Genomic DNA, 27,753 nt, shown 5'->3' on the forward strand with positions numbered 1-27,753 from the left:
TGTTTCTCCATCTGGAGGTTCACCCCCCTGCTGTTTCTCCATCTGGAGGTTCACCCCCCTGCTGTTTCTCCATCTGGAGGTTCACCCCCCTGCTGTTGCTCCATCTGGAGGTTCATCCCCCCTGCTGTTTCTCCATCTGGAGGTTCACCCCCCCTGCTGTTTCTCCATCTGGAGGTTCACCCCCCCCTGCTGTTTCTCCATCTGGCGGTTCATCCACCCCCTGCTCCATCTGGAGGTTCACCCACCCCCTTGCTCCATCTGGAGGTTCACCCACCCCCTTGCTCCATCTGGAGGTTCACCCACCCCTTTCTCCATCTGGAGGTTCACCCACCCCCTTTCTCCATCTGGAGGTTCACCCACCCCCTGCTCCATCTGGAGGTTCATCCACCCCTGCTCCATCTGGAGGTTCATCCACCCCTAATCCATCTGGAGGTTCATCCACCCCTGCTCCATCTGGAGGTTCATCCACCCCTGCTCCATCTGGAGGTTCATCCACCCCCTGCTCCATCTGGAGGTTCATCCACCCCCTGCTCCATCTGGAGGTTCATCCACCCCCTAATCCATCTGGAGGTTCATCCACCCCCTGCTCCATCTGGAGGTTCATCCACCCCCTGCTCCACACTGACTCACCTCTTGGGCAGCAGGCGTTCATTGGTCAGGTAACCATTCTGGTGTGTCTCCTTATTGAAGTCTCCAAACTTGGCCTGTACTGAGTAGGAGGCTAGCAGAACAGCAGACTCTGGAGGGCAGTACACCTCATCAGTTAGGATGTCCTCCTTAACCTGGAGGTGGGAGATAAACGTCTGGATCACGTGGGGGAGGGGAGATCTGTCTGTGTGTGTGTGAGTGTGTGTCTGTGTCTGTGTGTGTGTCTGTGTCTGTGTGTGTCTGTGTGTGTCTGTGTGTGTGTCTGTGTGTCTGTGTGTGTGTCTGTGTGTGTGTGTTACCTGCAGGAAGAACAGTTTCTGGGTGCTCTCCTGGATCAGCTCCTCAGCCACGTCCTCTGGGTAGAACTTGGCCCGGAAACGGAACTGGAGAGGAACCTCTTTCTTTACTTCCTGGGATATCACCTGGGGGCTGGGGGGGGGGGGGTGGCAGAGAGGAGAGGGAGACAGGAGAGAGGAAAGGGAAGGAGATGAGGAGAGGATGGGTCAGAGAAGAGAGGGAGACAGGAGAGGAGAGAGGAAAGGAGATGAGAGGAGGAGAGGATGGGTCAGAGAGGAGGGGGGATGACAGGAGAGGAGAGGAAAGGGAGAGGGGAGGAGAGGAAAGGGGAGGAGAGGAAAGGGAGAGAGGAGGAGAGGAGAGGGGATGATGGGAGGGGGTGGTTATGACATGAGTAACCCCCATGTCAGTGGTATTCACCGTCAGGGGAAACAGCAGTGGGGTTGCCAAAATATGTATTTATAAATTTATATTAGGAATTAAAAATATGTATTTATAAATGTATATTAGGAATTAAAAATATGTATTTATAAATTTATATTAGGAATTTTAAAAAATGTATTTATAAATTTATATTAGGTATTTAAAAAACAAAGAGTACAGATGAATATCTGGGACAATATACACACGTTTCTGAGAGAGATCATTTGAAAAATAAAATGTTATTGAGTAAATGTAGTAAAGCTGCACAAGACAAATACATGTATTCAGCAGTGGTAATATACAGTGCGGCAAAAAAAGTACTTAGTCAGCCACCAATTGTGCAAGTTCTCCCACTTAAAAAGATGAGAGAGGCCTGTAATTTTCATCATATGTACACTTCAACTATGACAGACAAAATTAGAAGAAAAACGCCCAGAAAATCACATTGTAGGATTTTTAATGAATTTATTTGCAAATACACCCTAATTTGGGTGGACTCTCTCTAAACATTACATCCTTATTGCTAGGCAGGAAGTGATGCGGGCAACAAACTGCTCCTTCTCCCTTAATGTGACCTGAGCTCGACCCCCATTCCTCACTAAACCACATCTCTCCACCATTATCAGTGACTGCAACCATGTGATCGTCTTTCCTTCACTCAGTACATTCCAAGCTTAAATTGCCTCCACCATATACCTTCCTCCTACCGATACCCATTAACTCCTGGTGTGGAAACCAGACTACGGCACCCCTCATGTCTCTACTATAACTGATGATTAACAATATTTAAAAGTTTAGAAATACGATCCAATCAATGTAAAAATTTGAAATGTACAGATTTTAAGGTTGTGTCATTGGAGTTGGAGTGGGGTCGCGAGAAATTCTTACGGGGGAAAAAAATGGGGTCGCGAGAAATTCTTAGGGGGGAAAAAAATGGGCTCGTGATAAATTTTGACGGAAACAAATTGGGGTCGCATAAATTCTGACGGAAACCAATGGGGTCACCATAAATTCTGACGGAAACCAATGGGGTCACCATAAATTCTGACGGGAACCAATGGGGTCACCATAAATTCTGACGGGAACCAATGGGGTCACCATAAATTCTGACGGGAACCAATGGGGTCACCATAAATTCTGACGGGAACCAATGGGGTCACCATAAATTCTGACGGGAACCAATGGGGTCACCATAAATTCTGACGGGAACCAATGGGGTCACCATAAATTCTGATGGAAACCAATGGGGTCACCATAAATTCTGACGGAAACCAATGGGGTCACCATAAATTCTGATGGAAACCAATGGGGTCACCATAAATTCTGATGGAAACCAATGGGGTCACCATAAATTCTGACGGGAACCAATGGGGTCACCATAAATTCTGACGGGAACCAATGGGGTCACCATAAATTCTGACGGAAACCAATGGGGTCACCATAAATTCTGACGGAAACCAATGGGGTCACCATAAATTCTGATGGAAACCAATGGGGTCACCATAGATTCTGACGGAAACCAATGGGGTCACCATAAATTCTGATGGAAACCAATGGGGTCACCATAAATTCTGATGGAAACCAATGGGGTCACCATAAATTCTGACGGAAACCAATGGGGTCCCCCCCTGAAAAAGTTTGAATACCACTGCCCTACACAATAAATCAGGGGTAGGTTACATTGCTATGTCTAGAATGGAATAAGTGGGACCATAGTGTTTGAAACCATTCCATTCAAATAAACATGATTTGTGTCCTTAGGGCAGTTCCCAACATTACAGCGCACTTATACAGTACATAATGGTGAGCTATGTATGTCAGATGGCACTACGTATCAACGGCTGTGTTGATTCATCATTTAGGTGTCACTGTGCAGCTTAAGGTGTAGCCATCGTAATTTAGATAGGAAGAGGGTAAAGTCAAGGAGCAGTGAGTCGGGTTCCCACCCACGCCGACTCAGGCATAAAGAGCAGGGAGTCGGGTTCCAACCCACGCCGACTCAGGCATACAGAGCAGGGAGTCGGGTTCCAACCCACGCCGACTCAGGCATACAGAGCAGGGAGTCGGGTTGCAACCCACGTCGACTCAGGCATACAGAGCAGGGAGTCGGATTGCAACCCACGCCGACTCAGGCATACAGAGCAGGGAGTCGGGTTCCAACCCACGCCGACTCAGGCATACAGAGCAGGGAGTCGGGTTCCAACCCACGCCGACTCAGGCATACAGAGCTGTAACCGCTGGCTCACACATACCAACATACCTTTTTATCAAACTTCAGCCATGTTTGGAACCCTTTGTTGTTGACGAACAGCAGGCCGAAGTACCAGAGCTCCCGCAGACCGACCGTTCTGGACACCTGGAGAAAAACAGAGGAGACGGAGAGAAAAACAAAAGAAAGGTTTTACACTGGAGAGACGTGACACTGACAAATATAGATTTTTACAAAACCAGTGGTCAAAACCAATGGTCATTATAATGAGACAGGTTAGTTTGTGAGGGAGTGTGTGTGTGAGAGTTAGTTAGTTAGTTAGTTAGTTAGTTAGTTAGTTAGTTAGTTAGTTAGTTAGTTAGTTAGTTAGTTAGTTAGTTAGTTAGTTAGTTAGTGTTTGTGAGACAGAGAGTTAGTTAGTGAATGTGAACTGACCTGATCGAACAACTGTTTGCCGGTGGTGCTGGGAAGAATGGAGAACTCCAGCTCAGCATCCATTGTGGTGACCCGGACATTGACCTGGAGATTCAGAATCAGAACCGCCTTTATTCACCAGCAACGTTTCCATGTACCAGGAATCTGAGCTGGTCAAGTGGTGCTGACATTAACTTACATTACACAGAATACACAGAATACACAGAATACACAGAAAACACAGAATACACAGAATACACAGAATACACAGAATACATAGAAAACACAGAAAACACAGAATACACAGAATACACAGAAAACACAGAATAACATAGAAAACACAGAATACATAGAAAACACAGAATACATAGAAAACACAGAATACACAGAAAACACAGAATACACAGAAAACACAGAATACATAGAATACACAGAAAACACAGAATACACAGAAAACACAGAATACACAGAAAACACAGAATACACAGAAAACACAGAAACATAGAATACACAGAATACACAGAAAACACAGAAAACACAGAATACATAGAAAACATAGAATACACAGAAAACACAGAATACACAGAATACACAGAATACAGCTCGTCTGAAGGTGCACGCTTTCTTCTCCAATATACTTTGTTGAATGATTGCAACCCTTTTCACCTTCAGAAGGTATTGTGCAACTCAGTGGCTTGATTTGAAGTTACTTTGAGGTGATTTTGGGGATAAAGGTTCATTGAGGTTTAGTTCATTCATTCTCTCATAGTTGATTTAGTCAGCTGACGTTAGTTAATAGTGGCTGTAGCTGTGTATACAGAGACAGAATGTAGATCGCAATCTATTCTAGTCCATACACCTACTTTCAAGGTAAGGAAACATAAATAATGTCATTGTTTAAGGTAAACTATACCTTTGTGGTGCTGCTGTGAAGTCATTTCCTCATAAACCATCTCTAATTGCTAACTACTATCTCAGTAGACTTTGGACTAGCAGGGCCTGCAAGGTTGACATAACAAAGCATTCGACGCTTGCCAAAGTACAGATGTCTCTCTTAAGAAAAACATGAACCTCTACGTCTAGGGGTTTTATGAGGTGGTAGAAGCCAAATATGCCCTTAATCTGTTACTGAGGGACTGCCCTTAATCTGTTACTGAGGGACTGCCCGTAATCTGTTACTGAGGGACTGCCCTTAATCTGTTACTGAGGGACTGCCCTTAATCTGTTACTGAGGGACTGCCCTTAATCTGTTACTGAGGGACTGCCCTTAATCTGTTACTGAGGGACTGCCCTTAATCTGTTACTGAGGGACTGCCCGTAATCTGTTACTGAGGGACTGCCCGTAATCTGTTACTGAGGGACTGCCCGTAATCTGTTACTGAGGGACTGCCCGTAATCTGTTACTGAGGATCTACCCTTACGCTGTTACTGAGAGACTGCCCTTACACTGTTACTGAGGATCTACCCTTACACTGTTACTGAGAGACTGCCCTTACACTGTTACTGAGGGACTGCCCTTACACTGTTACTGAGGGTCTACCCTTACGCTGTTACTGAGAGACTTCCCTTACGCTGTTACTGAGGGACTGCCCTTAATCTGTTACTGAGGGACTGCCCTTAATCTGTTACTGAGGGACTGCCCTTAATCTGTTACTGAGGGACTGCCCTTAATCTGTTACTGAGGGACTGCCCTTAATCTGTTACTGAGGGACTGCCCTTAATCTGTTACTGAGGGACTGCCCTTAATCTGTTACTGAGGGACTGCCCTTAATCTGTTACTGAGGGACTGCCCTTAATCTGTTACTGAGGGACTGCCCTTAATCTGTTACTGAGGGACTGCCCTTAATCTGTTACTGAGGGACTGCCCTTAATCTGTTACCGAGGGACTGCCCTTAATCTGTTACCGAGGGACTGCCCTTAATCTGTTACCGAGGGACTGCCCTTAATCTGTTACCGAGGGACTGCCCTTAATCTGTTACTGAGGGACTGCCCTTAATCTGTTACTGAGGGACTGCCCTTAATCTGTTACTGAGGGACTGCCCTTAATCTGTTACTGAGGGACTGCCCTTAATCTGTTACTAAGGAGGGACTGCCCTTAATCTGTTACTAAGGAGGGACTGCCCTTAATCTGTTACTGAGGGACTGCCCTTAATCTGTTACTGAGGAGGGATAGACAGATATCACAATCACTTCAAGCTGCAATATTTAACTTTTTGGGCGACCCAACCAAATTCACATAGAAATGTGTGTTATAGAGCTGTCATTCTCATTGAAAGCCAGTCTAAGAAGCTGTAGATCTGTTCTACGCGCTCTATTTCTATGCTTCCCCGTTCTTAAATTTCGTATTTGCGTATTTTACTTTTGGTTTTGTACACCAGCTTCAAACAGCTGAAAATACAATATTTTGAGGTACAAAATATATTTTGCATCGGTTTATAAATATGAAAAAGCATGAGTATTGAAACAGACTGCTTCTTCAATACAGACCAGGTATCATAATCAGATTGATTGTAGTATAGCAACAGACAGCTTCTTCAATACAGACCAGGTGTCATAATCAGATTTTCTACCATGGAAAAACGATTGTAGGCAGAGAGATTGCGGATTATTGAAAAGATGTCTTGCCTATTTTCAGCCAAGACATCTTTTAAAAAGGTACAGTACTTTCAGACAATCTTTTATTTTCACAGTACTTTCAGACCCCTTGACTTTTTCCAAATGTTGTAACGTTACAGCCTCAGCAATCTTCACACAATACCCCATAATGACAAAGCAAAAACTGCTTTTTTAGATTTTTTTTACAAATGTATTAAAAATATTAAAAAAACAGAAACACCTTATTTCCATAAGTATTCAGACATTGAGCTCAGGTGCATCCTGTTTCCATTGATCATCTTTGAGATGTTTCTACAATTTGATTGGTATCCCACCTGAGGTAAATTCAATTGATGGGAAATGATTTGGAAAGGAATTTTACATTTTAACACCTCTTTGGTTACTACATGATTCCATATGTGTTATTTCATAGTATTGATGTTTTCACTATTATCCTACAATGTAGAAAATAGTAAAAAATAAAGAAAACCCCTTGAATGAGTAGGTGTGTCCAAACTTTAGACTGGTACTGTAAGTATTCAGACCCTTTGGAATGAGGTTCTAAATTGAGCTCAGGTGCATCCTGTTTCCATTGATCATCCTTGAGATGTGTCTACAATTTGATTGGTATCCCACCTGAGGTAAATTCAATTGATTGGATGATTTGGAAAGGCACGCACCGGTCTATATACGGTCCCACAGTTGACAGTGCATTTAGAGCAAAAATCAAGCCACGAGGTCGAAGGAATTGTCCATAGACCGCCAAGACCGGATTCTGTCAAGGCACAGATCTGGGGAAGGGTACCAAAACATTTCTGCAGCATTGAAGGTCCCCAAGAACACAGTGGCCTCCGTCATTCTTAAATGGAAGAAGTTTGGAACCACCAAGACTCTTCCGAGAGCTGGCCTCCTGGCCAAACAAACAATCATGGGAGAACGGCCTTGGTTAGGGAGGTGACCAAGAACCCGATGGTCACTCTGACAGAGCTCTAGAGTTCCTCTGTGGAGATGGAAGAAACTTCCAGAAGAACAACCATCTCTACAGTAACCCACCAATCAGGCCTTCATGGTACAGTGGCCAGACGGAAGCCACTCCTCAGTAAAAGGCACATGACAGCCCGCTTGGAGTTTGCCAAAAGGCACCTAAAGACTCTCAGACCTTGAGAAACATGATTCTCTGGTCTGATGAAACCAAGATTGAACTCTTTGGCCTGAATGCCGAGCGTCACATCTGGAGGAAACATGGCACCATCTCTACGGTGAAGCGTGGTGGAAGGGACTGGGAGACTAGTCAGGATCGAGGCAAAGATGAACGGAGAAAAGTACAGAGAGACCCTTGATGAAAACCTGCTCCAGAGCACTCAGGACCTCAGACTGGGGTGAAGGTTCACCTTCCAACAGGACAACGAACCTAAACACACAGCCAAGACATTGCAGGAAGGGCTTCAGGACAAGTCTCTGAATGTCTTTGAGAAGCCCAGCCAGAGCCCAGACTTGAACCAGAACGAACATCTCTGGAGAGACCTGAAAATAGCTGTGCAGCGACGCTCCCCATCCAACCTGACAGATCTTGAGAGGATCTGCAGAGAAGAATGGGAGAAACTCCCCAAATACAGGTGTGCCAAGCTTGTAGCATCATACCCAAGAAGACTCGAGGCTGTAATCGCTGTCAAAGGTGCTTCAACCAAGTACTGAGTAAAGGGTCTGAATACTTTATGTAAATGTGATATCAGTTTTTATTTTTTTAAATAAATGATCAAACATTTCTAAAATCCTGCTTTTTGCTTTGTCATTACAGGCAATTGTGTGCAGGCAGATTGATGAGGAGGAAAAATATTTTTAATCCATTTTAAAATAAGGCTGCAACCTACCAAAATGTTTAAAAAGTCAAGGGGTCTCTCTCTCTCTCTTTCTCTGTACAAATAGTTAATATACACAAGGGAAAATAAATCATAAATAGGGTTGTCAATGGTGTTTGTTCTCTCTCTCTCTCTGTCTGGTTCTCTCTCTCTCTCTCTCTCTCTCTCTCTCTCTCTCTCTCTCTCTCTCTCTCTCTCTCTCTCTCTCTCTCTCTCTCTCTCTCTCTCTCTCTCTCTCTCTCTCTCTCTCTCTCTCTCTCTCTCTCTCTCTCTCTCTCTCTCTCTCTCTCTCTCTCTCTCTCTCTCTCTCTCTCTCTCTCTCTCTCTCTCTCTCTCTCTCTCTCTCTCTCTCTCTCTCTCTCTCTCTCTCTCTCTCTCTCTCTCTCTCTCTCTCTCTCTCTCTCTCTCTCTCTCTCTCTCTCTCTCTCTCTCTCTCTCTCTCTCTCTCTCTCTCTCTCTCTCTCTCAACTGGTCCCTGAACCTTGACAGAGAATTGAAGCGTTGGCTTTCTCTGCTGCGTTACACAACCTCTTTATAAACTTACCCTCCAACACACCCCAGCGCCATAAAGATAACCCCATCTTAAATTGTGCAACAACAACTGGAACATCGGCCTCCACCACCTCCATGTTTCCTAACACATCACCGTGAGCAGATAGATATATATCTATCTATCTATGATCTGTATGCTGCTCTTTTTTCAGTCTGGTCATATCTGACCATTTAACAACTACGTTTCTTAGCAAATCACCATATACTCACCATGAGCATACTGTACACGGGCTCGATCTATATGCTACACTTTCTATGCTACACGTTCTATGCTACACTTTCTATGCTACACTGTCTATGCTACATTTTGTATATGCTACACTTTCTATGCTACACTTTCTATGCTACACTTTCTATGCTACACTTTCTATGCTACACTTTCTAGTCAGGCACATTTTTTTGTTTATTATGTTACTGATCAAAGAAGATTTGGGTTTAGAGATGAGATACAGGACCAGTTGATCAGATGTGGATTTTGTTCCATTGGATTTGGAGAACAACAACAATCATGATTGAACCCTGTTCCACCCACTCCCCAGTATCTTCCTGGGTATTTAATAACAACATTTATTGTACCTCATCTCCCTGGGTAGCCCTAAGTCTCATCTCCCTGGGTAACCCTAGGTCTCATCTCCCTGGGTAGCCCTAGGTCTCATCTCATCTCCCTGGGTAACCCTAGGTCTCATCTCATCTCCCTGGGTAGCCCTAGGTCTCATCTCATCTCCCTGGGTAGCCCTAGGTCTCATCTCCCTGGGTAGCCCTAGGTCTCATCTCCCTGGGTAGCCCTAGGTCTCATCTCCCTGGGTAACCCTAGGTCTAATCTCCCTGGGTAACCCTAGGTCTCATCTCATCTCCCTGGGTAACCCTAGGTCTCATCTCATCTCCCTGGGTAACCCTAGGTCTCATCTCCCTGGGCAACCCTAGGTCTCATCTCCCTGGGCAACCCTAGGTCTCATCTCCCTGGGTAACCCTAGGTCTCATCTCATCTCCCTGGGTAACCCTAGGTCTCATCTCATCTCCCTGGGTAACCCCAGGTCTCATCTCCCTGGGTAACCCCAGGTCTCATCTCCCTGGGTAACCCCAGGTCTCATCTCCTGGGTAACCCTAGGTCTCATCTCCCTGGGTAACCCTAGGTCTCATCTCCCTGGGTAACCCTAGGTCTCATCTCCCTGGGTAACCCTAGGTCTCATCTCCCTGGGTAACCCTAGGTCTCATCTCCCTGGGTAACCCTAGGTCTCATCTCCCTGGGTAACCCTAGGTCTCATCTCCCTGGGTAACCCTAGGTCTCATCTCCCTGGGTAACCCTAGGTCTCATCTCCCTGGGTAACCCTAGGTCTCATCTCCCTGGGTAACCCTAGGTCTCATCTCCCTGGGTAACCCTAGGTCTCATCTCCCTGGGTAACCCTAGGTCTCATCTCCCTGGGTAACCCTAGGTCTCATCTCCCTGGGTAACCCTAGGTCTCATCTGCCTGGGTAACCCTAGGTCTCATCTGCCTGGGTAACCCTAGGTCTCATCTGCCTGGGTAACCCTAGGTCTCATCTGCCTGGGTAACCCAAGGTCTCATCTGCCTGGGTAACCCAAGGTCTCATCTCCCTGGGTAACCCAAGGTCTCATCTCCCTGGGTAACCCAAGGTCTCATCTCCCTGGGTAACCCAAGGTCTCATCTCCCTGGGTAACCCAAGGTCTCATCTCCCTGGGTAACCCTAGGTCTCATCTCCCTGGGTAACCCTAGGTCTCATCTCCCTGGGTAACCCAAGGTCTCACCTCCCTGGGTAACCCTAGTAACCCTGGGTAACCCTAGTAGGGTTACCCAAATGGAAACCCAAATTGGTCTACATGGACATGTTCTGGCCTGGTTTAGGTCTTATCTGTCGGAAAGATATCAGTTTGTCTCTGTGAATGGTTTGTCCTCTGACAAATCAACTGTACATTTCGGTGTTCCTCAAGGTTCTGTTTTAGGACCACTATTGTTTTCACTATATATTTTACCTCTTGGGGATGTTATTCGAAAACATAATGTAAACTTTCACTGCTATGCGGATGACACACAGCTGTACATTTCAATGAAACATGGTGAAGCACCAAAATTGCCCTCGCTAGAAGCATGTGTTTCAGACATAAGGAAGTGGATGGCTGCAAACTTTCTACTATTAAACTCGGACAAAACAGAGATGCTTGTTCTAGGTCCCAAGAAACAAAGAGATCTTCTGTTGAATCTGACAATTAATCTTAATGGTTGTACAGTCGTCTCAAATAAAACTGTGAAGGACCTCGGCGTTACTCTGGACCCTGATCTCTCTTTTGAAGAACATATCAAGACCATTTCGAGGACAGCTTTTTTCCATCTACGTAACATTGCAAAAATCAGAAACTTTCTGTCCAAAAATGATGCAGAAAAATTAATCCATGCTTTTGTCACTTCTAGGTTAGACTACTGCAATGCTCTATTTTCCGGCTACCCGGATAAAGCACTAAATAAACTTCAGTTAGTGCTAAATACGGCTGCTAGAATCCTGACTAGAACCAAAAAAATTTAATCATATTACTCCAGTGCTAGCCTCTCTACACTGGCTTCCTGTCAAAGCAAGGGCTGATTTCAAGGTTTTACTGCTAACCTACAAAGCATTACATGGGCTTGCTCCTACCTATCTCTCTGATTTGGTCCTGCCGTACATACCTACACGTACGCTACGGTCACAAGACGCAGGCCTCCTAATTGTCCCTAGAATTTCTAAGCAAACAGCTGGAGGCAGGGCTTTCTCCTATAGAGCTCCATTTTTATGGAACGGTCTGCCTACCCATGTCAGAGACGCAAACTCGGTCTCAACCTTTAAGTCTTTACTGAAGACTCATCTCTTCAGTGGGTCATATGATTGAGTGTAGTCTGGCCCAGGAGTGGGAAGGTGAACGGAAAGGCTCTGGAGCAACGAACCGCCCTTGCTGTCTCTGCCTGGCCGGTTCCCCTTTTTCCACTGGGATTCTCTGCCTCTAACCCTGTTACGGGGCTGAGTCACTGGCTTGCTGGGGCTCTCTCGTGCCGTCCCTGGGGGTGCGTCACCTGGGTGGGTTGATTCACTGCTGTGGTCGGCCTGTCTGGGTTTCCTCCCCCCTTGGGTTGTACCGTGTCGGAGATCTTTGTGGGCTATACTCGGCCTTGTCTCAGGATGGTAAGTTGGTGGTTGAAGATTTCCCTCTAGTGGTGTGGGGGCTGTGCTTTGGCAAAGTGGGTGGGGTTATATCCTTCCTGTTTGGCCCTGTCCGGGGTGTCCTCGGATGGGGCCACAGTGTCTCCTGACCCCTCCTGTCTCAGCCTCCAGTATTTATGCTGCAGTAGTTTGTGTCGGGGGGCTAGGGTCAGTTTGTTTATCTGGAGTACTTCTCCTGTCCTATTCGGTGTCCTGTGTAAATCTAAGTGTGCGTTCTCTAATTCTCTCCTTCTCTCTTTCTTTCTCTCTCTCGGAGGACCTGAGCCCTAGGACCATGCCCCAGGACTACCTGACATGATGACTCCTTGCTGTCCCCAGTCCACCTGGCCATGCTGCTGCTCCAGTTTCAACTGGCCTGGGCCCTAGGACCATGTCCCAGGACTACCTGACATGAGGACTCCTTGCTGTCCCCAGTCCACCTGGCCATGCTCCTGCTCCAGTTTCAACTGTTCTGCCTTACTATTATTCAACCATGCTGGTCATTTATGAACATTTGAACATCTTGGCCACGTTCTGTTATAATCTCCACCCGGCACAGCCAGAAGAGGACTGGCCACCCCACATATGCTCTCTCTAATTCTCTCTTTCTTTCTCTCTCTCGGAGGACCTGACCCCTATGACCGTGCCCCAGGACTACCTGACATGATGGCTCCTTGCTGTCCCCAGTCCACCTGACTGTGCTGCTGCTCCAGTTTCAACTGTTCTGCCTTATTATTATTTGACCATGCTGGTCATTTATGAACATTTGAACATGTTGGTCATGTTCTGTTATAATCTCTACCCGGCACAGCCAGAAGAGGACTGGCCACCCCACATAGCCCGGTTCCTCTCTAGGTTTCTTCCTAGGTTTTGGCCTTTCTAGGGAGTTTTTCCTAGCCACCGTGCTTTTACACCTGCATTGTTTGCTGTTTGGGGTTTTAGGCTGGGTTTCTGTACAGCACTTTGAGATATCAGCTGATGTACGAAGGGCTATATAAATAAATTTGATTTGATTTGATTTAGTAACCCTGGGACTAATCTCAAATTGTACCCTATTCCCATTATAGTGCACTACTTTTGACCAGGGCCCGTAGTGCTTGGTCGTAAACTATATAGGGTATACAGTAGGGTGCCATTGGGGATACAGCCCTGGAGTATTTACTATAGTGGTGAAAGCTTTATCTACTCTGACTCTCCAGAGAAGAATGTCACAGAAATGACGTCAGATTGATGTCAGACTGACCCCTGCGGTCGGACTCTCTCAAGGAGTGCTGTTGCTATGCCCCAAGTGAAACTCCATCAACAGAATAATACCATCCCAAGGTTATTGCCATTGTAGTGTTTGTTTAAGACACAGTACTTTTATGGAACCGAGACCGAGCCACGTAAAACTGAGCACCCGCCTCTGATTAAAATGTCTACGTGGCTCTACGTTATCAAAGTTACATCACGGGGTACCAGCAGAGAATCTCTTAATGATTCTAGAACTGCTGTGCAAATGCCTTAGCACAGCAGCGAGAGCTAATCTATGGTTAGCCAGTAATGCCTACGGTAGCCAGTCAGGAGACAGAGACCTGTGGGTCAAACTCTGAGTTTAGTTAATAAGTAAGGCCGGGTAAGGATTCACACTTAAAATGGACTCTAAGGTTTCTTTCAAACAGAAGATGGCTTCCTTCCGATACTGTTATCGACACAATACAATACTCATCCACTGCAGACTTGGTCTATAGTTATTTTACAAATGGTGCATCTCAGTCACCATGAGAACATTGCTGAAATAGGGAGGGAGAGAAACATTATGATTCAGTACCACCATCTTGCTGCTCTGAAGGAAAATCCTCCATTGTAGAGAAACGGAACACTTTTACCGAATAACTTTGTCAAGGAACTGGGTTATATATTAACTAATATGTTAAATAATTATTATATATTCAATCTTTATTATATATCATGTTAAACCAAAGCATATTCTTAAAGGTATCATTAAAGCATATACCCTCCAACTCTGATTTAGGATCATATTGATGAACTTTTCTGAGATGGCAGGCCTCAAATGATTTAGGATCAACTCTGATTTGAGATGGAGGCCTCAAATATTTGATCATATTGAACTTTTCTGAGATGGCAGGCCTCAAATGATTTAGGATCATATTGATTAACTTTTTGAGATGGCAGGCCTCAAATGATTTAGGATCATATTGATTAACTTTTTGAGATGGCAGGCCTCAAATGGTTTAGGATCATATTGATTAACTTTTTGAGATGGCAGGCCTCAAATGATTTAGGATCATATTGATTAACTTTTTGAGATGGCAGGCCTCAAATGGTTTAGGATCATATTAACTTTTTGAGATGGCAGGCCTCAAATGATTTAGGATCATATTGATTAACTTTTTGAGATGGCAGGCCTCAAATGATTTAGGATCATATTGATTAACTTTTTGAGATGGCAGGCCTCAAATGATTTAGGATCATATTGATTAACTTTTCTGAGATGGCAGGCCTCAAATGATTTTATATTGATTGAGATAGGCCTCAAATGATTTAGGATCATATTGATTAACTTTTTGAGATGGCAGGCCTCAAATGATTTAGGATCATATTATTAACTTTTTGAGATGGCAGGCCTCATGTAATGTCTTTCTTCCGCTGAAGGAGAGGAGGACCAAAATGCAGCGTGGTTTAGTGTTCAACATCTTTTTTAATAAGAGAAACTAAACATGAACACAATTACAACAAACGTGGCCAAAACCCGAAACAGTCCGAGCTGGTGCAATGACACAAAGACAGAAGACAACCACCCACAAAATACCCAAAGAATTGGGCTGCCTAAATATGGTTCCCAATCAGAGACAACGATAAACACCTGCCTCTAATTGAGAACCAATCTAGGCAACCATAGACTTACATAAACACCTAGACTACCTAGACTAGGGAAACACCCCATAAACATACAAAAACCTCTAGACCAGCAAAACACATAAATCCCCCATGTCACACCCTGACCTAACCAAAATAATAAATAAAACAAAGATAACTAAGGCCAGGAGGTGACACCTCAAATGTAACTCACAGCTATTACAAATAAGGCCAAATAACACCGTGACAAATAATCAGGGCAACTTCAGTGATTGTCATCGTAAATTAATTAGTGTAAGGCTATATCATCACTTTTAGACAACAATGGACAATTAATAGAAAACAAGAGGTTATTCTGGTATACTGGACATTGAAATAACATGATCATTCGTTTGACCTGCCTTGTGTTTGGTTTAGGCTCCGTTACATTTATTCAGATAGAAAGTAACCGATTACCGTTACGTGTAATACATGACATTTTACATAGTCGGACAAATAAAATGTTTTTTTTTTTATATATTTTTTTAACTCACCGTTTTAGGCATCTTTGTTCTGGGTGGTGTATCAGGTTTAGCGACGGAACGCGGGCTCCAAAGTACCGGAAAGAGATCGTAGTAGTTTACTTGTCTGGGGAACTCTCAGTCCGTGATAAAGAACGCTACTCCTTCTCTGTAAGGGGACACTCTGTGAAACGGTTGGGCGCCTGTCCTCTGAACTTGGCTGTGAAGATTACTTATACTGACGTGGTAGGCTACTCATGTCTGACTCATAATCAGATACATAAAAATGCCAGAGCAGAGGAGAGCCTAACCTTGTTCGATGACGCCGAAGACCTACCTGAGTGTGGTTAAAAGCTCCACCCTACAGAACAGAACGGGCTGCTGACTACTACTGTAGTGCCATCCCGACGCACCGTGGTCGTTGGGTCCTTTCAGTTACAGCCTTGAAGTTATGACTAGTGTCTATGTGGACCTTTGGTCGTTCAGACGACAGCTACAGCCTTGAAGTTATGACTAGTGATACATTTATATTTTTCGAGGGTCAGAAAAAAATACTATCCTAGACTTTTTAAAATAAAAACTATACCACTACCCTCAAAATGTACATGTGACAAACAGAGCCTTCGGAAAGTATTCAGACCCCTTGACTTTTTCCACATTTTGTTACTTTACAGGTTTATAATAAAAAAAATACATCCTCATCAATCTACGCACAATACCCCATAATGGAAAAAGCAAAAAGTGATTTTTAGACATTTTTGCAAATGGTTTACAAATAAACTACTAAAACATCACATTTACATAAGTATTCAGACCCTTTACTCTGTACAGTTGTGGCCAAAAGTTTTGAGAATGACACAAATATTCATTTTCACAAAGTCTGCTGCCTCAATTTGTATGATGGCAATTTGCATATACTCCAGAATGTTATGAAGAGTGATCAGATGATTGCAAAGTACCTCAGCCATGCAAATGAACTGAATCCCCAAAAAACCTTTCCACTGCAATTCAGCCCTGCCACAAAAGGACCAGCTGACATCATGTCAGTGATTCTCTCGTTAACACAGGTGTGAGTGTTGACGAGGACAAGGCTGGAGATCACTCTGTCATGCTGATTGAGTTCGAATAACAGACTGGAAGCTTCAAAAGGAGGTTGGTTGCTTGGAATCATTTTTCTTCCTCTGTCAACCATGGCTACCTGCAAGGAAACACGTGCCGTCATCATTGCTTTGCACAAAAAGGGCTTCACAGGCAAGGATATTGCTGCCAGTAAGATTGCACCTAAAACAACCATTTATCAGATCATCAAGAAAAGAGAGTCAACACTGCAAATATTGACTCTTTAGATCAACTTCATGTAATTGTCAATAAAAGCCTTTGACACTTATGAAATGCTTGTAATTATACTTCAGTATTCCATAGTAACATCTGACAAAAATATCTGAACACACTGAAGCAGCAAACTTTGTGGAAATTAATATTTGTGTCATTCTCAAAACTTTTGGCCACGACTGTACTTTGTTGAAGCACCTTTGGCAGCGATTAGAGCCTTGAGTCTTCTTGGGTATGACACTACAAGCTTGGCACACCTGTATTTGCGGTGTTTCTCCCATTCTTCTCTGCAGATCCTCTCAAGCTCTGTCAGGTTGGATGGAGAGTGTTGCTGCACAGCTATTTTCAGGTCTCTCCAGAGACGTCAGATCGGGTTCAAGTCTGGGCTTTGGCTGGGCCACTCAAGGACATTCAGAGACTTGTCCCAAAGCCACTCCTGTGTTGTCCACAGCATGATGCTGCCACCACCATGCTTCACCGTAGGGATGGAGCCATGTTTCCTCCAGATGTGACACTTGGCATTCAGGCCAAAGAGTTCAATCTTGGTTTCATCAGACCAAGAATCTTGTTTTTCATGGTCTGAGAGTCCTTTAGGTGCCTTTTGGCAAACTCCAAGCGGGATGTCATGTGCCTTTTACTGAGTAGTGGCTTCCGTCTGGCCACTTTACCATAAAGGCCTGATTGGTGGAGTGCTGCAGAGATGGTTCTCCTTCTGGAAGGTTCTCTCCATCTCTGGAGCTCTGTCAGAGTGACAATCGGGTTCTTGGTCAACTTCCTGACCAAGGCTCTTCTCCCCCGATTGCTCAGTTTGGCCGGGCAGCTCTAGGAAGAGTCTTCGTGGTTCCAAACCTCTTCCACTTAAGAATGACGAAAGCCACTGTGTTCTTGGGGACCTTCAATGCTACAGAAATGTCTCGGTACCCTTCCTCAGATCTGTGCCTCGACACAATCCTGTCTCTGAGCTCTATGGACAATTCCTTTGACTTCATGGCTTGATTTTTGCTCTGACATGTACTGTCAACTCTGGGACCTTATATAGACAGGTGTGTGCCTTTCCAAATCATGTCCAATTAATTGAATTTACCACAGGTGGACTCCGATCAAGTTGTAGAAACATCTCAAGGATGATCAGTGGAAATAGGATGCACCTGAGCTCAGTTTCAAGTCTCATAGCAAAGGGTCTAAATACTTTCAGTGGCAAGAATAAGTATGTGAACCCTTTGGAAGTACCTGGATTTCTGCATAAATTGGTCTTTAAATGTGATCTGATCTTCATCTAGGTCACAACAATAGACAACCAATCTGATTAAATTAATAACACACAAACAATTATACGTTTTCATGTCTTTAATTGAACACACCATGTAACAGTGCAGGGTGGGAAAAGTATGTGAACCCTTGGATTTAATAACTGGTCGACCCTCCTTTGGCAGCAATAACCGCAACCACATGTTTTCTGTAGTTGCGGATCAGACCGGCACAACGGTCAGGAGGAATTTTGGATCATTCCGCTTTACAAAACTGTTTCAGTTCAACAATATTCTTAGGATGTCTGGTGTGAACCAGACTCTTGAGGTCATGCCACAGCATCTCAGTCGGGTTGAGGTCAGGACTCTAACTGGGCCTCTCCAGAAGGCGTATTTTCTTCTGTTGAAGCCATTCTGTTGTTGATTTACTTCTGTGTTTTGGGTTGTTGTCCTGTTGCATCACCCAACTTCTGTTGAGCCTCAATTGGGAGAACAGATAGCCTAACATTCTCCTGCAAAATGTCTTGATAAACTTGGGAATTCATTTTTCCGTCGATGATAGCAAGCTGTCCGGGCCCTGAGGCAGCAAAGCAGCCCCAAACCATGATGCTCCCTCCACCAGACTTTACAGTTGGGATGAGGTTTTGATGTTGGTGTGTTGTCTTTTTTTCTCCACACATGGTGTTGTGTGTTCCTTCCAAACAACTCGACTGCCCACAGAATATTTTGCCAGTAGCGCTGTGGAACATCCTGGTGCTCTTTTATAAACTTCAGACTTGCAGCAATGTTTTTTAGGACAGCAGTGGCTTCTTCCATCATGTCCCCCCATGAACACCATTCTTGTTTAGTGTTTTAGGTATCGTAGACTCATCAACAGAGATGTTAGCATGTTCCAGAGATTTCTGTAAATCTTTAGCTGACACTCTAGGATTCTTCTTAACCTCATTGAGCATTCTGCTCTGTGCTCTTGCAGACATCTTTGCAAGATGGCCACTCCTAGGGAGAGTAGCAACAGTGCTGAACTTTCTCCATTTATAGACAATTTGTCTTACACTGGATTGATGAACATCATGGACGTAGAGATACTTTTGTAACCCTTTCCAGCTTTATGCAAGTCAACAATTCTTAATCTTAGGTCTTCTGAGATCTTTTTTTGTTCCAGGCATGGTTCACATCAGGCAATGCTTCTTGTGAATAGCAAACTCAATTTTTGTGAGTGTTTTCTATCGGGCAGGGCAGCTCTAACCACCATCTCCAATCTTGTCTCATTGATTGGACTCCAGGTTAGCTGACTCCAATTAGCATTTGGAGAAGTCATTAGCCTAGGGGTTCACATACTTTACCCAACCTACACTGCGAATGTTTAAAAGGTGCCTTTTTCTTTAAAAGATGTATTTTGAATACAATCATTTGTGTTACTAGTTTAAGCACACAATGTTTGTCTGTTGTTGAGACTTAGATGAAGATCAGATCAAATTTGATGACCAATTTATGGAGAAATCCAGGTAATTCCAAAGGGTTCACATACTTTTTCTTGCCACTGTATATAAATAAGGTATTTTTGTTTTAAATGTTTAATACATTTGCTCAAATTTAAAAAAAAAAACTGTTTTTGCTTCGTCATTATGGGGTATTGTGTGTAGATTGCTAAAGGAAAATTGTATATTTAATCTATTTTAGAATAAGGCTGTAACGTCACAAAATGTGGAAAAAGTCAAGGGGTCTGAATAACTTCCAAAGGCACTGTATTCCACTACGTAGAAGCTGTCTGCATTACCTGTCCTATCCAGGTGGAAACTACCTGTCCTATCCAGGTTGAAACTACCTGTCCTATCCAGGTGGAAACTACCTGTCCTATCCAGGTGGAAACTACCTGTCCTATCCAGGTTGAAACTACCTGTCCTATCCAGGTGGAAACTACCTGTCCTATCCAGGTTGAAACTACCTGTCCTATCCAGGTGGAAACTACCTGTCCTATCCAGGTGGAAACTACCTGTCCTATCCAGGAGGAAAACTACCTGTCCTATCCAGGTGTAAACTAACTGACCTAGCAAGGTTGAAACTACCTGTCCTATCCAGGAGGAAACTACCTGTCCTATCCAGGTGGAAACTACCTGACCTATCCAGGTGGAAACTACCTGTCCTATCCAGGAGGAAAATACCTGTCCTATCCAGGTGGAAACTAACTGTCCTATCCAGGTGGAAAATACCTGTCCTATCCAGGAGGATATTACTTCAAATCAAATCAAATTTGTCACATACACATGGTTAGCAGATGTTAATGCGAGTCTAGCGAAATGCTTGGACTCTGTCCTATCCAGGAGGAAACTAACTGTCCTGTCCTATCCAGGAGGAAACTAACTGTCCTGTCCTATCCAGGAGGAAATTACCTGTCCTATCCGGGTTGAAATTACCTGTCCTATCCAGGAGGAAACTACCTGTCCCATCCGGGAGGAAATGACCTGCCCTATCCAGGAGGGAACTACCTGTCCTGTCCTATCCAGGAGGAAACTAACTGTCCTATCCAGGAGGAAACTAACTGTCCTATCCAGGAGGAATTTACCTGTCCTATCCAGGAGGAATTTACCTGTCCTATCCAGGAGGAAACTACCTGTCCTATCCGGGAGGAAACTACCTGTCCTATCCGGGAGGAAACTACCTGTCCTATCCAGGTGGAAATGTATTGCCGGAACTAGAAGCACAAGCATTTCGCTACACTCGCATTAACATCTGCTAACCATGTGTATGTGACAAATAAAATTGGATTTGATTTGAAAATAAGCCAACAAACCTTTCGCTCCTACTATTTTAATAATAATAATAATGTTTTAAACTACTTTAACATTCAATTAATGGTATAGGGCCTGTGCAGCTTCATAGCTCATTATAACCAATTACAATGCTTTAAATGATCAACGGAAAACATTCAGTTCTTAAAATGTAAATACATTTTACAAAGTGTATTTGACTAACAACATAGTAACAAACATTCCATGTTTTCATTGAAGTCAACATAAAATGATATCTAAAAAAAATAACATATCTTTTAAAGATATAAATATGGTCTTCAAATAAGGTTAAAGGAAAATAGAGCTGAAACACATGGCTGCCTATCCCTTGGTAAGGCCACCCTTACGGGCTTCATCACAGAACATCCAGACATGCAGTCCTAACACATCACACAGTACTGAATCTTCATGGTCCTCCACAGTTTTCTTTTGTTGACGTACCAAAATATATCAGAGAAAAAAAAGAAGAAGAACTAAAACAGTACCCCCCAAAAAAAAACCTCCTTTGGATTAGAACTCGTCTCTGATGTTAAAATGAGGTTGGTCTTCGGGCTTGAAGTCCTCATTGGGGCTTCCATCCTGGTTGAGGATGCATATGGCAGTGTAGCCTACAATAGGGTACTTTGTCTTGTACGTGCCCTCAAATACACTCTCTAGGGATTGGAGCTGCTCTTCAGTAAGGCCCGTCTGAAAGAGAGAGGGAGGGAAAAAAGGACAAGAGACACCCATTTCATTACTAAGAGAAAAGTAGGAAAAAAAATAGGGTTTTCTATGGGTTCTTTGTGGAACCTTTTCTGAAGAACCCTTTATAGTTCTGCAAAAATGGTTCGATGGGAGTTAAACATCTACACAGGTTCTTTGCAGACCAGAGCAGGGGCATCATCCCCCCTCAAGGATTTGTATTTTTACTGCATTTCTACACAATTGGAGAACAGCAAAAACAAGCAACATTGACTCTAGCCATTATCACCTTGATGCTGTAGTTTCATTCACCTCAGTCAACAAGGGGACTTAACATTCTACAAACATGTCATATAAGAATTAGCTTCCTGCTACGCACAAGCTCAAAACCGGGGTTAAAACTCAACTTTAGTTTCATGTCAACAGTTAGCTAGTCATGCCATCTACTACAGCCGTCTTTACCTTGTCCAGCCCTCTAGCCATCAATTTAACTGTCCCCTTGGTGACGCTGCACCCCTTCCCCTTGGTGACGCTGCACCCCTTGATGACGCTGCACCCCTTCCCCTTGATGACGCTGCACCCCTTCCCCTTGATGACGCTGCACCCCTTGATGCTGCACCCCTTCCCCTTCATGACGCTGCACCCCTTCCCCTTGGTGACGCTGCACCCCTTCCCCTTGGTGACGCTGCACCCCTTCCCCTTGGTGACGCTGCACCCTTTCCCCTTGGTGACGCTGCACCCCTTCCCCTTGCTGACGCTGCACCCTTCCCTTGGTGACGCTGCACCCCTTCCCCTTGGTGACGCTGCACCCTTCCCCTTGGTGACGCTGCACCCTTCCCTTGGTGACGCTGCACCCCTTCCCCTTGATGACGCTGCACCCCTTCCCCTTGATGACGCTGCACCCCTTCCTCTTGATGACGCTGCACCCCTTGATGACGCTGCACCCCTTCCCCTTGGTGACGCTGCACCCCTTCCGTTTGATGACGCTGCACCCCTTCCGTTTGATGACGCTGCACCCCTTCCGTTTGATGGCGCTGCACCCCTTCCCCTTGATGGCGCTGCACCCCTTCCCCTTGATGACGCTGCACCCCTTGGTGACGCTGCACCCCTTCCCCTTGATGACGCTGCTCCCCTTCCCCTTGATGACGCTGCACCCCTTGATGACGCTGCACCCCTTGATGACGCTGCACCCCTTCCCCTTGGTGACGCTGCACCCCTTCCCCTTGGTGACGCTGCACCCCTTCCCCTTGATAACGCTGCACCCCTTCCCCTTGATGACGCTGCACCCCTTCCCCTTGATGACGCTGCACCCCTTGATGACGCTGCACCCCTTCCCCTTGATGACGCTGCACCCCTTGATGACGCTGCACCCCTTCCCCTTGATGACGCTGCACCCCTTCCCCTTGATGATGCTGCACCCCTTCCCCTTGATGACGCTGCACCCCTTGATGACGCTGCTCCACTTCCCCTTGATGACGCTGCACCCCTTGATGACGCTGCACCCCTTGATGACGCTGCACCCCTTGATGACGCTGCACCCCTTCCCCTTGATGACGCTGCACCCCTTCCCCTTGATCACGCTGCACCCCTTCCCCTTGATGACGCTGCACCCCTTGGTGACGCTGCACCCCTTCCCCTTGGTGACGCTGCACCCCTTCCCCTTGGTGACGCTGCACCCCTTCCCCTTGATGGCGCTGCACCCCTTCCCCTTGATGGCGCTGCACCCCTTCCCCTTGGTGACGCTGCACCCCTTGATGACGCTGCACCCCTTCCCCTTGATGACGCTGCACCCCTTCCCCTTGATGACGCTGCACCCCTTCCCCTTGATGACGCTGCACCCCTTCTGTTTGATGACGCTGCACCCCTTCCCCTTGATGACGCTGCACCCCTTGATGACGCTGCACCCCTTCCCCTTGATGACGCTGCACCCCTTGATGACGCTGCACCCCTTCCCCTTGATGACGCTGCACCCCTTCCCCTTGATGATGCTGCACCCCTTCCCCTTGATGACGCTGCACCCCTTGATGACGCTGCTCCACTTCCCCTTGATGACGCTGCACCCCTTGATGACGCTGCACCCCTTGATGACGCTGCACCCCTTGATGATGCTGCACCCCTTCCCCTTGATGACGCTGCACCCCTTCCCCTTGATCACGCTGCACCCCTTCCCCTTGATGACGCTGCACCCCTTGGTGACGCTGCACCCCTTCCCCTTGGGGACGCTGCACCCCTTCCCCTTGGGGCGCTGCACCCTTCCCCTTTGGTGACTTGATGCTGCACCCCTTCCCCTTGATGGCGCTGCACCCCTTCCCCTTGATGCTGTGATGCTGCACCCTTCTGTTTGATGACGCTGCACCCTTCCCCTTGACGCTGCACCCCTTGATGACGCTGCACCCCTTCCCTTGCCCCTTGATGACGCTGCACCCCTTCCCCTTGATGACGCTGCACCCCTTCTGTTTGATGACGCTGCACCCCTTCCCCTTGATGGCGCTGCACCCCTTGATGACGCTGCACCCCTTCCCCTTGATGACGCTGCACCCCTTCCCCTTGATGGCGCTGCACCCTTCCCCTTGATGGCGCTGCACCCCTTCCCTTGATGGCGCTGCACCCCTTCCCCTTGGTGACGCTGCACCCTTCCCCTTGGTGACGCTGCACCCCTTCCCCTTGATGGCGCTGCACCCCTTCCCCTTGATGGCGCTGCACCCCTTCCCCTTGATGGCGCTGCACCCCTTCCCCTTGATGGCGCTGCACCCCTTCCCCTTGGTGACGCTGCACCCCTTCCCCTTGATGACGCTGCACCCCTTGATGGCGCTGCACCCCTTGATGGCGCTGCACCCTTCCCCTTGGTGACGCTGCACCCCTTCCCCTTGATGACGCTGCACCCCTTCCCCTTGATGACGCTGCACCCCTTCCCCTTGATGACGCTGCACCCCTTCCCCTTGATGACGCTGCACCCCTTCCCCTTGGTGACGCTGCACCCCTTCCCCTTGGTGACACTGCACCCCTTCCCCTTGATGGCGCTGCACCCCTTCCCCTTGATGGTGCTGCACCCCTTCCCCTTGATGGCGCTGCACCCCTTCCCCTTGATGACGCTGCACCCCTTGATGACGCTGCACCCCTTCCCCTTGGTGACGCTGCACCCCTTGATGACGCTGCACCCCTTCCCCTTGATGGCGCTGCACCCCTTCCCCTTGATGGCGCTGCACCCCTTCCCCTTGATGGCGCTGCACCCCTTCCCCTTGGTGACGCTGCACCCCTTGATGACGCTGCACCTCTTCCCCTTGATGGCGCTGCACCCCTTCCCCTTGATGGCGCTGCACCCCTTCCCCTTGATGGCGCTGCACCCCTTGATGACGCTGCACCCCTTCCCCTTGGTGACGCTGCACCCCTTGATGACGCTGCACCCCTTCCCCTTGATGACGCTGCACCCCTTCCCCTTGGTGACGCTGCACCCCTTCCCCTTGGTGACGCTGCACCCCTTCCCCTTGGTGACGCTGCACCCCTTCCCCTTGGTAACGCTGCACCCTTCCCCTTGGTGACGCTGCACCCCTTCCCTTGGTGACGCTGCACCCCTTCCCCTTGGTGACGCTGCACCCCTTCCCCTTGGTGATGCTGCACCCCTTCCCCTTGATGACGCTGCACCCCTTCCCCTTGGTGACGCTGCACCCCTTCCCCTTCATGACGCTGCACCCCTTCCCCTTCATGACGCTGCACCCCTTCCCCTTGGTGACGCTGCACCCCTTGATGACGCTGCACCTCTTCCCCTTGATGGCGCTGCACCCCTTCCCCTTGATGGCGCTGCACCCCTTCCCCTTGATGGCGCTGCACCCCTTGATGACGCTGCACCCCTTCCCCTTGGTGACGCTGCACCCCTTGATGACGCTGCACCCCTTCCCCTTGATGACGCTGCACCCCTTCCCCTTGGTGATGCTGCACCCCTTCCCCTTGGTGACGCTGCACCCCTTCCCCTTGGTGACGCTGCACCCCTTCCCCTTGGTGACGCTGCACCCCTTCCCCTTCATGACGCTGCACCCCTTCCCCTTGGTGACGCTGCACCCCTTCCCTTGGTGACGCTGCACCCCTTCCCCTTGGTGACGCTGCACCCCTTCCCCTTGGTGACGCTGCACCCCTTCCCTTGGTGACGCTGCACCCCTTCCCCTTGGTGACGCTGCACCCCTTCCCCTTGGTGACGCTGCACCCCTTCCCCTTGGTGACGCTGCACCCCTTCCCCTTGGTGACGCTGCACCCCTTCCCCTTGGTGACGCTGCACCCCTTCCCCTTCATGACGCTGCACCCCTTCCCCAGCCCAACCGTTTTGTTTTGTTTTCCTTTACTCACAGTGTCAGAAGTCAGATCAGCTGGCTCAAGGGACATTTTGGCCACAGCCCTGGTGCAGTCCTTTCCAACCAAGGCATTGTATGGTCCATCTTTCCCATAGAACTCTACAAAGATAAACTATATTAGTCCCACTGTAACAATAGCTCCTCAGTACTTACAGCTATTACATATTTGCAGTTTGTATGGGCCTCACATCGAAACCCCCTTATCCTTTTCCCCTGTTATCTATCTTGTTATTTCCAATGCAATCACCAGGATTGGAGTCAATTCTATTTCAATTCCAGACAATTCAAACTCCAATTCCAATTCTCTTCAATGCTTTTCAAGTAGAAAAATGTGGAATTGGAATTTTGTTGACTTTATGAATTGACTGCAATTCAAATCAAATCAAATTTATTTTATATGGCCCTTCTTACATCAGCTGATATCTCAAAGTGCTGTACAGAAACCCAGCCTAAAACCCCAAACAGCAAGCATTGACCCCAACCCTGGTAATTACACAGTTTCCTATGCAAGCATTGACTCCAACCCTGGTAATTACACAGTTTCCTATGCAAGCATTGACTCCAACCCTGGTAATTACACAGTTTCCTATGCAGATACCAGTGATTGTGAAGGATCATTCATTCAGCATTGACACATAACGTTATCTTGTCTCTGTACTGGCCTGAACTACTATTGATATCATTGGTGACATTATCATCACGCCACACTAGCAGTCTGTGGAGTTTGATACCTTTATCGCCCACTGTTCCAGAGATGGGGAGGATCCCAACATTGTTTGTGTGCTATTTACCTTTCCCCTTGGTGACATCAAATACCACTCCTTTTATGGCCATGTAAATGGGATGCCCGTCCTAAAACACAGCAACAGTTACATTATGTTTTTTAAAGATCAATTAGCATTATCAGTGATAAAGAAAACGATGTCATTGTGTTGGCTGACCACACCCTCACGCTGATAGTCCATTGCATTTACATATACCAAGACGAGCTATTCATACCTCCAGTAGTCTACTGTAGTGAAGATCACGGGTTAGCTACATGCATAGCTCTGGTCCAAGGCGTTAGTGCGTGTTCCTCCACTACTACTACAACTAGTGAAGGAACGCGACCTAACGCCATCGACCAGAGCTAGCCTACCCATAGACTTACATAATAACAAGTACCTACCTCACTCCCATCGTGCCTTTTTAAATCTTCGTCTGTGAACAGTCGGACCGGTTTTGAGGCTGGTTTGTGTTTTAGTTTATTATCGTCTGCCAAACTCAACACGAGAAGCACAAATGTGATACAAAGTTGCACTGGTGTTGACATGGTTGTCTGGCTATTTGGACAAAGCCTCAACAACATTCATAAATAATTCCGATGTCCTCTTTTTAGGAGATCAATTTGCTTCTTAGTTCCGGTTCTCTCTCTCTGTCGCTCTAACTGCCCTAAGAAACCAAGAAATGAGTCCGCTAACACAAGTAGGCTACTAGAGAAGAGAGTTGAATTAAAGTTTGAGGTAAACTTGATCCATGTCCCCAGATAAATATTTGATTTCCCTAACGTTGAATAGATGGGTCATGTGGTTTCTGATCACGTTCCTAAGAATGATATGCTGCCCGCGGCCAAAACAGTGCTGTGCTGTGCATGTGATAGTCGGGACAAATTGGTTTCCTCTTTTAAAACCGTTCTGGGACCAGTTTACACTTCCACACAATCCAAGAACAGTTACCGAGAAAGAAAAAATAAAACTGCCCTGTCATCAGCAGTTAAGGGCAATGTCTCCACTCCTCTACCAATAGACGGAATTATATATTACCGTCCTCCTGGCAGTAG

At 46.5% G+C, this 27,753-nt stretch overlaps 3 protein-coding genes across 11 annotated transcripts in view; 1 reads left to right on the top strand and 2 right to left on the bottom strand.

Moving 5' to 3' along the window:
* LOC124046823 (ezrin-like) overlaps positions 1–15,938 on the bottom strand; it is a 39,243-nt gene extending 23,305 nt beyond the window's left edge. The window contains exons 1-5 of the mRNA XM_046367594.1: positions 15,576–15,938; positions 4,013–4,096; positions 3,629–3,724; positions 948–1,070; positions 631–782 (exon numbers count right to left, since the gene is read on the bottom strand). Of these exons, the coding sequence (XP_046223550.1) occupies positions 631–782; positions 948–1,070; positions 3,629–3,724; positions 4,013–4,096; positions 15,576–15,587 (467 nt within the window). The 5' untranslated portion in view covers positions 15,588–15,938. The remainder of the gene's footprint in view (positions 1–630; positions 783–947; positions 1,071–3,628; positions 3,725–4,012; positions 4,097–15,575) is intronic.
* The window catches only part of LOC124046819 (dynactin subunit 1-like), an 808,447-nt gene that overhangs the window by 139,375 nt on the left and 641,319 nt on the right, over positions 1–27,753 (top strand). The gene's annotated exons all lie outside the window — the stretch shown is intronic.
* nenf (neudesin neurotrophic factor) lies at positions 21,052–27,696 on the bottom strand. The gene is made up of 4 exons (XM_046367612.1): positions 27,103–27,696; positions 26,726–26,786; positions 25,930–26,033; positions 21,052–21,597 (listed from the first exon to the last, which is right to left on the bottom strand). Exons 1-4 carry the CDS (start codon positions 27,280–27,282, stop codon positions 21,421–21,423), a joined length of 522 nt encoding a protein of 173 aa, XP_046223568.1. The 5' UTR covers positions 27,283–27,696; the 3' UTR covers positions 21,052–21,420.

This window comes from Oncorhynchus gorbuscha, linkage group LG10, assembly GCF_021184085.1.
Source record: "Oncorhynchus gorbuscha isolate QuinsamMale2020 ecotype Even-year linkage group LG10, OgorEven_v1.0, whole genome shotgun sequence".
NCBI lineage: Eukaryota > Metazoa > Chordata > Actinopteri > Salmoniformes > Salmonidae > Oncorhynchus > Oncorhynchus gorbuscha.

What these genes read in the sequence shown, in the direction of transcription:
- nenf (XM_046367612.1), bottom strand. Translation starts at nt 27,282, where the DNA reads ATGTTGTTGAGGCTTTGTCCAAATAGCCAGACAACCATGTCAACACCA. An exon ending in AAAGGCACGATGGGAGTGAG is followed by an intron (nt 26,787 to 27,102) that starts GTAGGTACTTGT and finishes GCTGTGTTTTAG; the next exon opens with GACGGGCATCCCATTTACAT. An exon ending in CTGATCTGACTTCTGACACT is followed by an intron (nt 21,598 to 25,929) that starts GTGAGTAAAGGA and finishes TCTCTCTTTCAG; the next exon opens with ACGGGCCTTACTGAAGAGCA.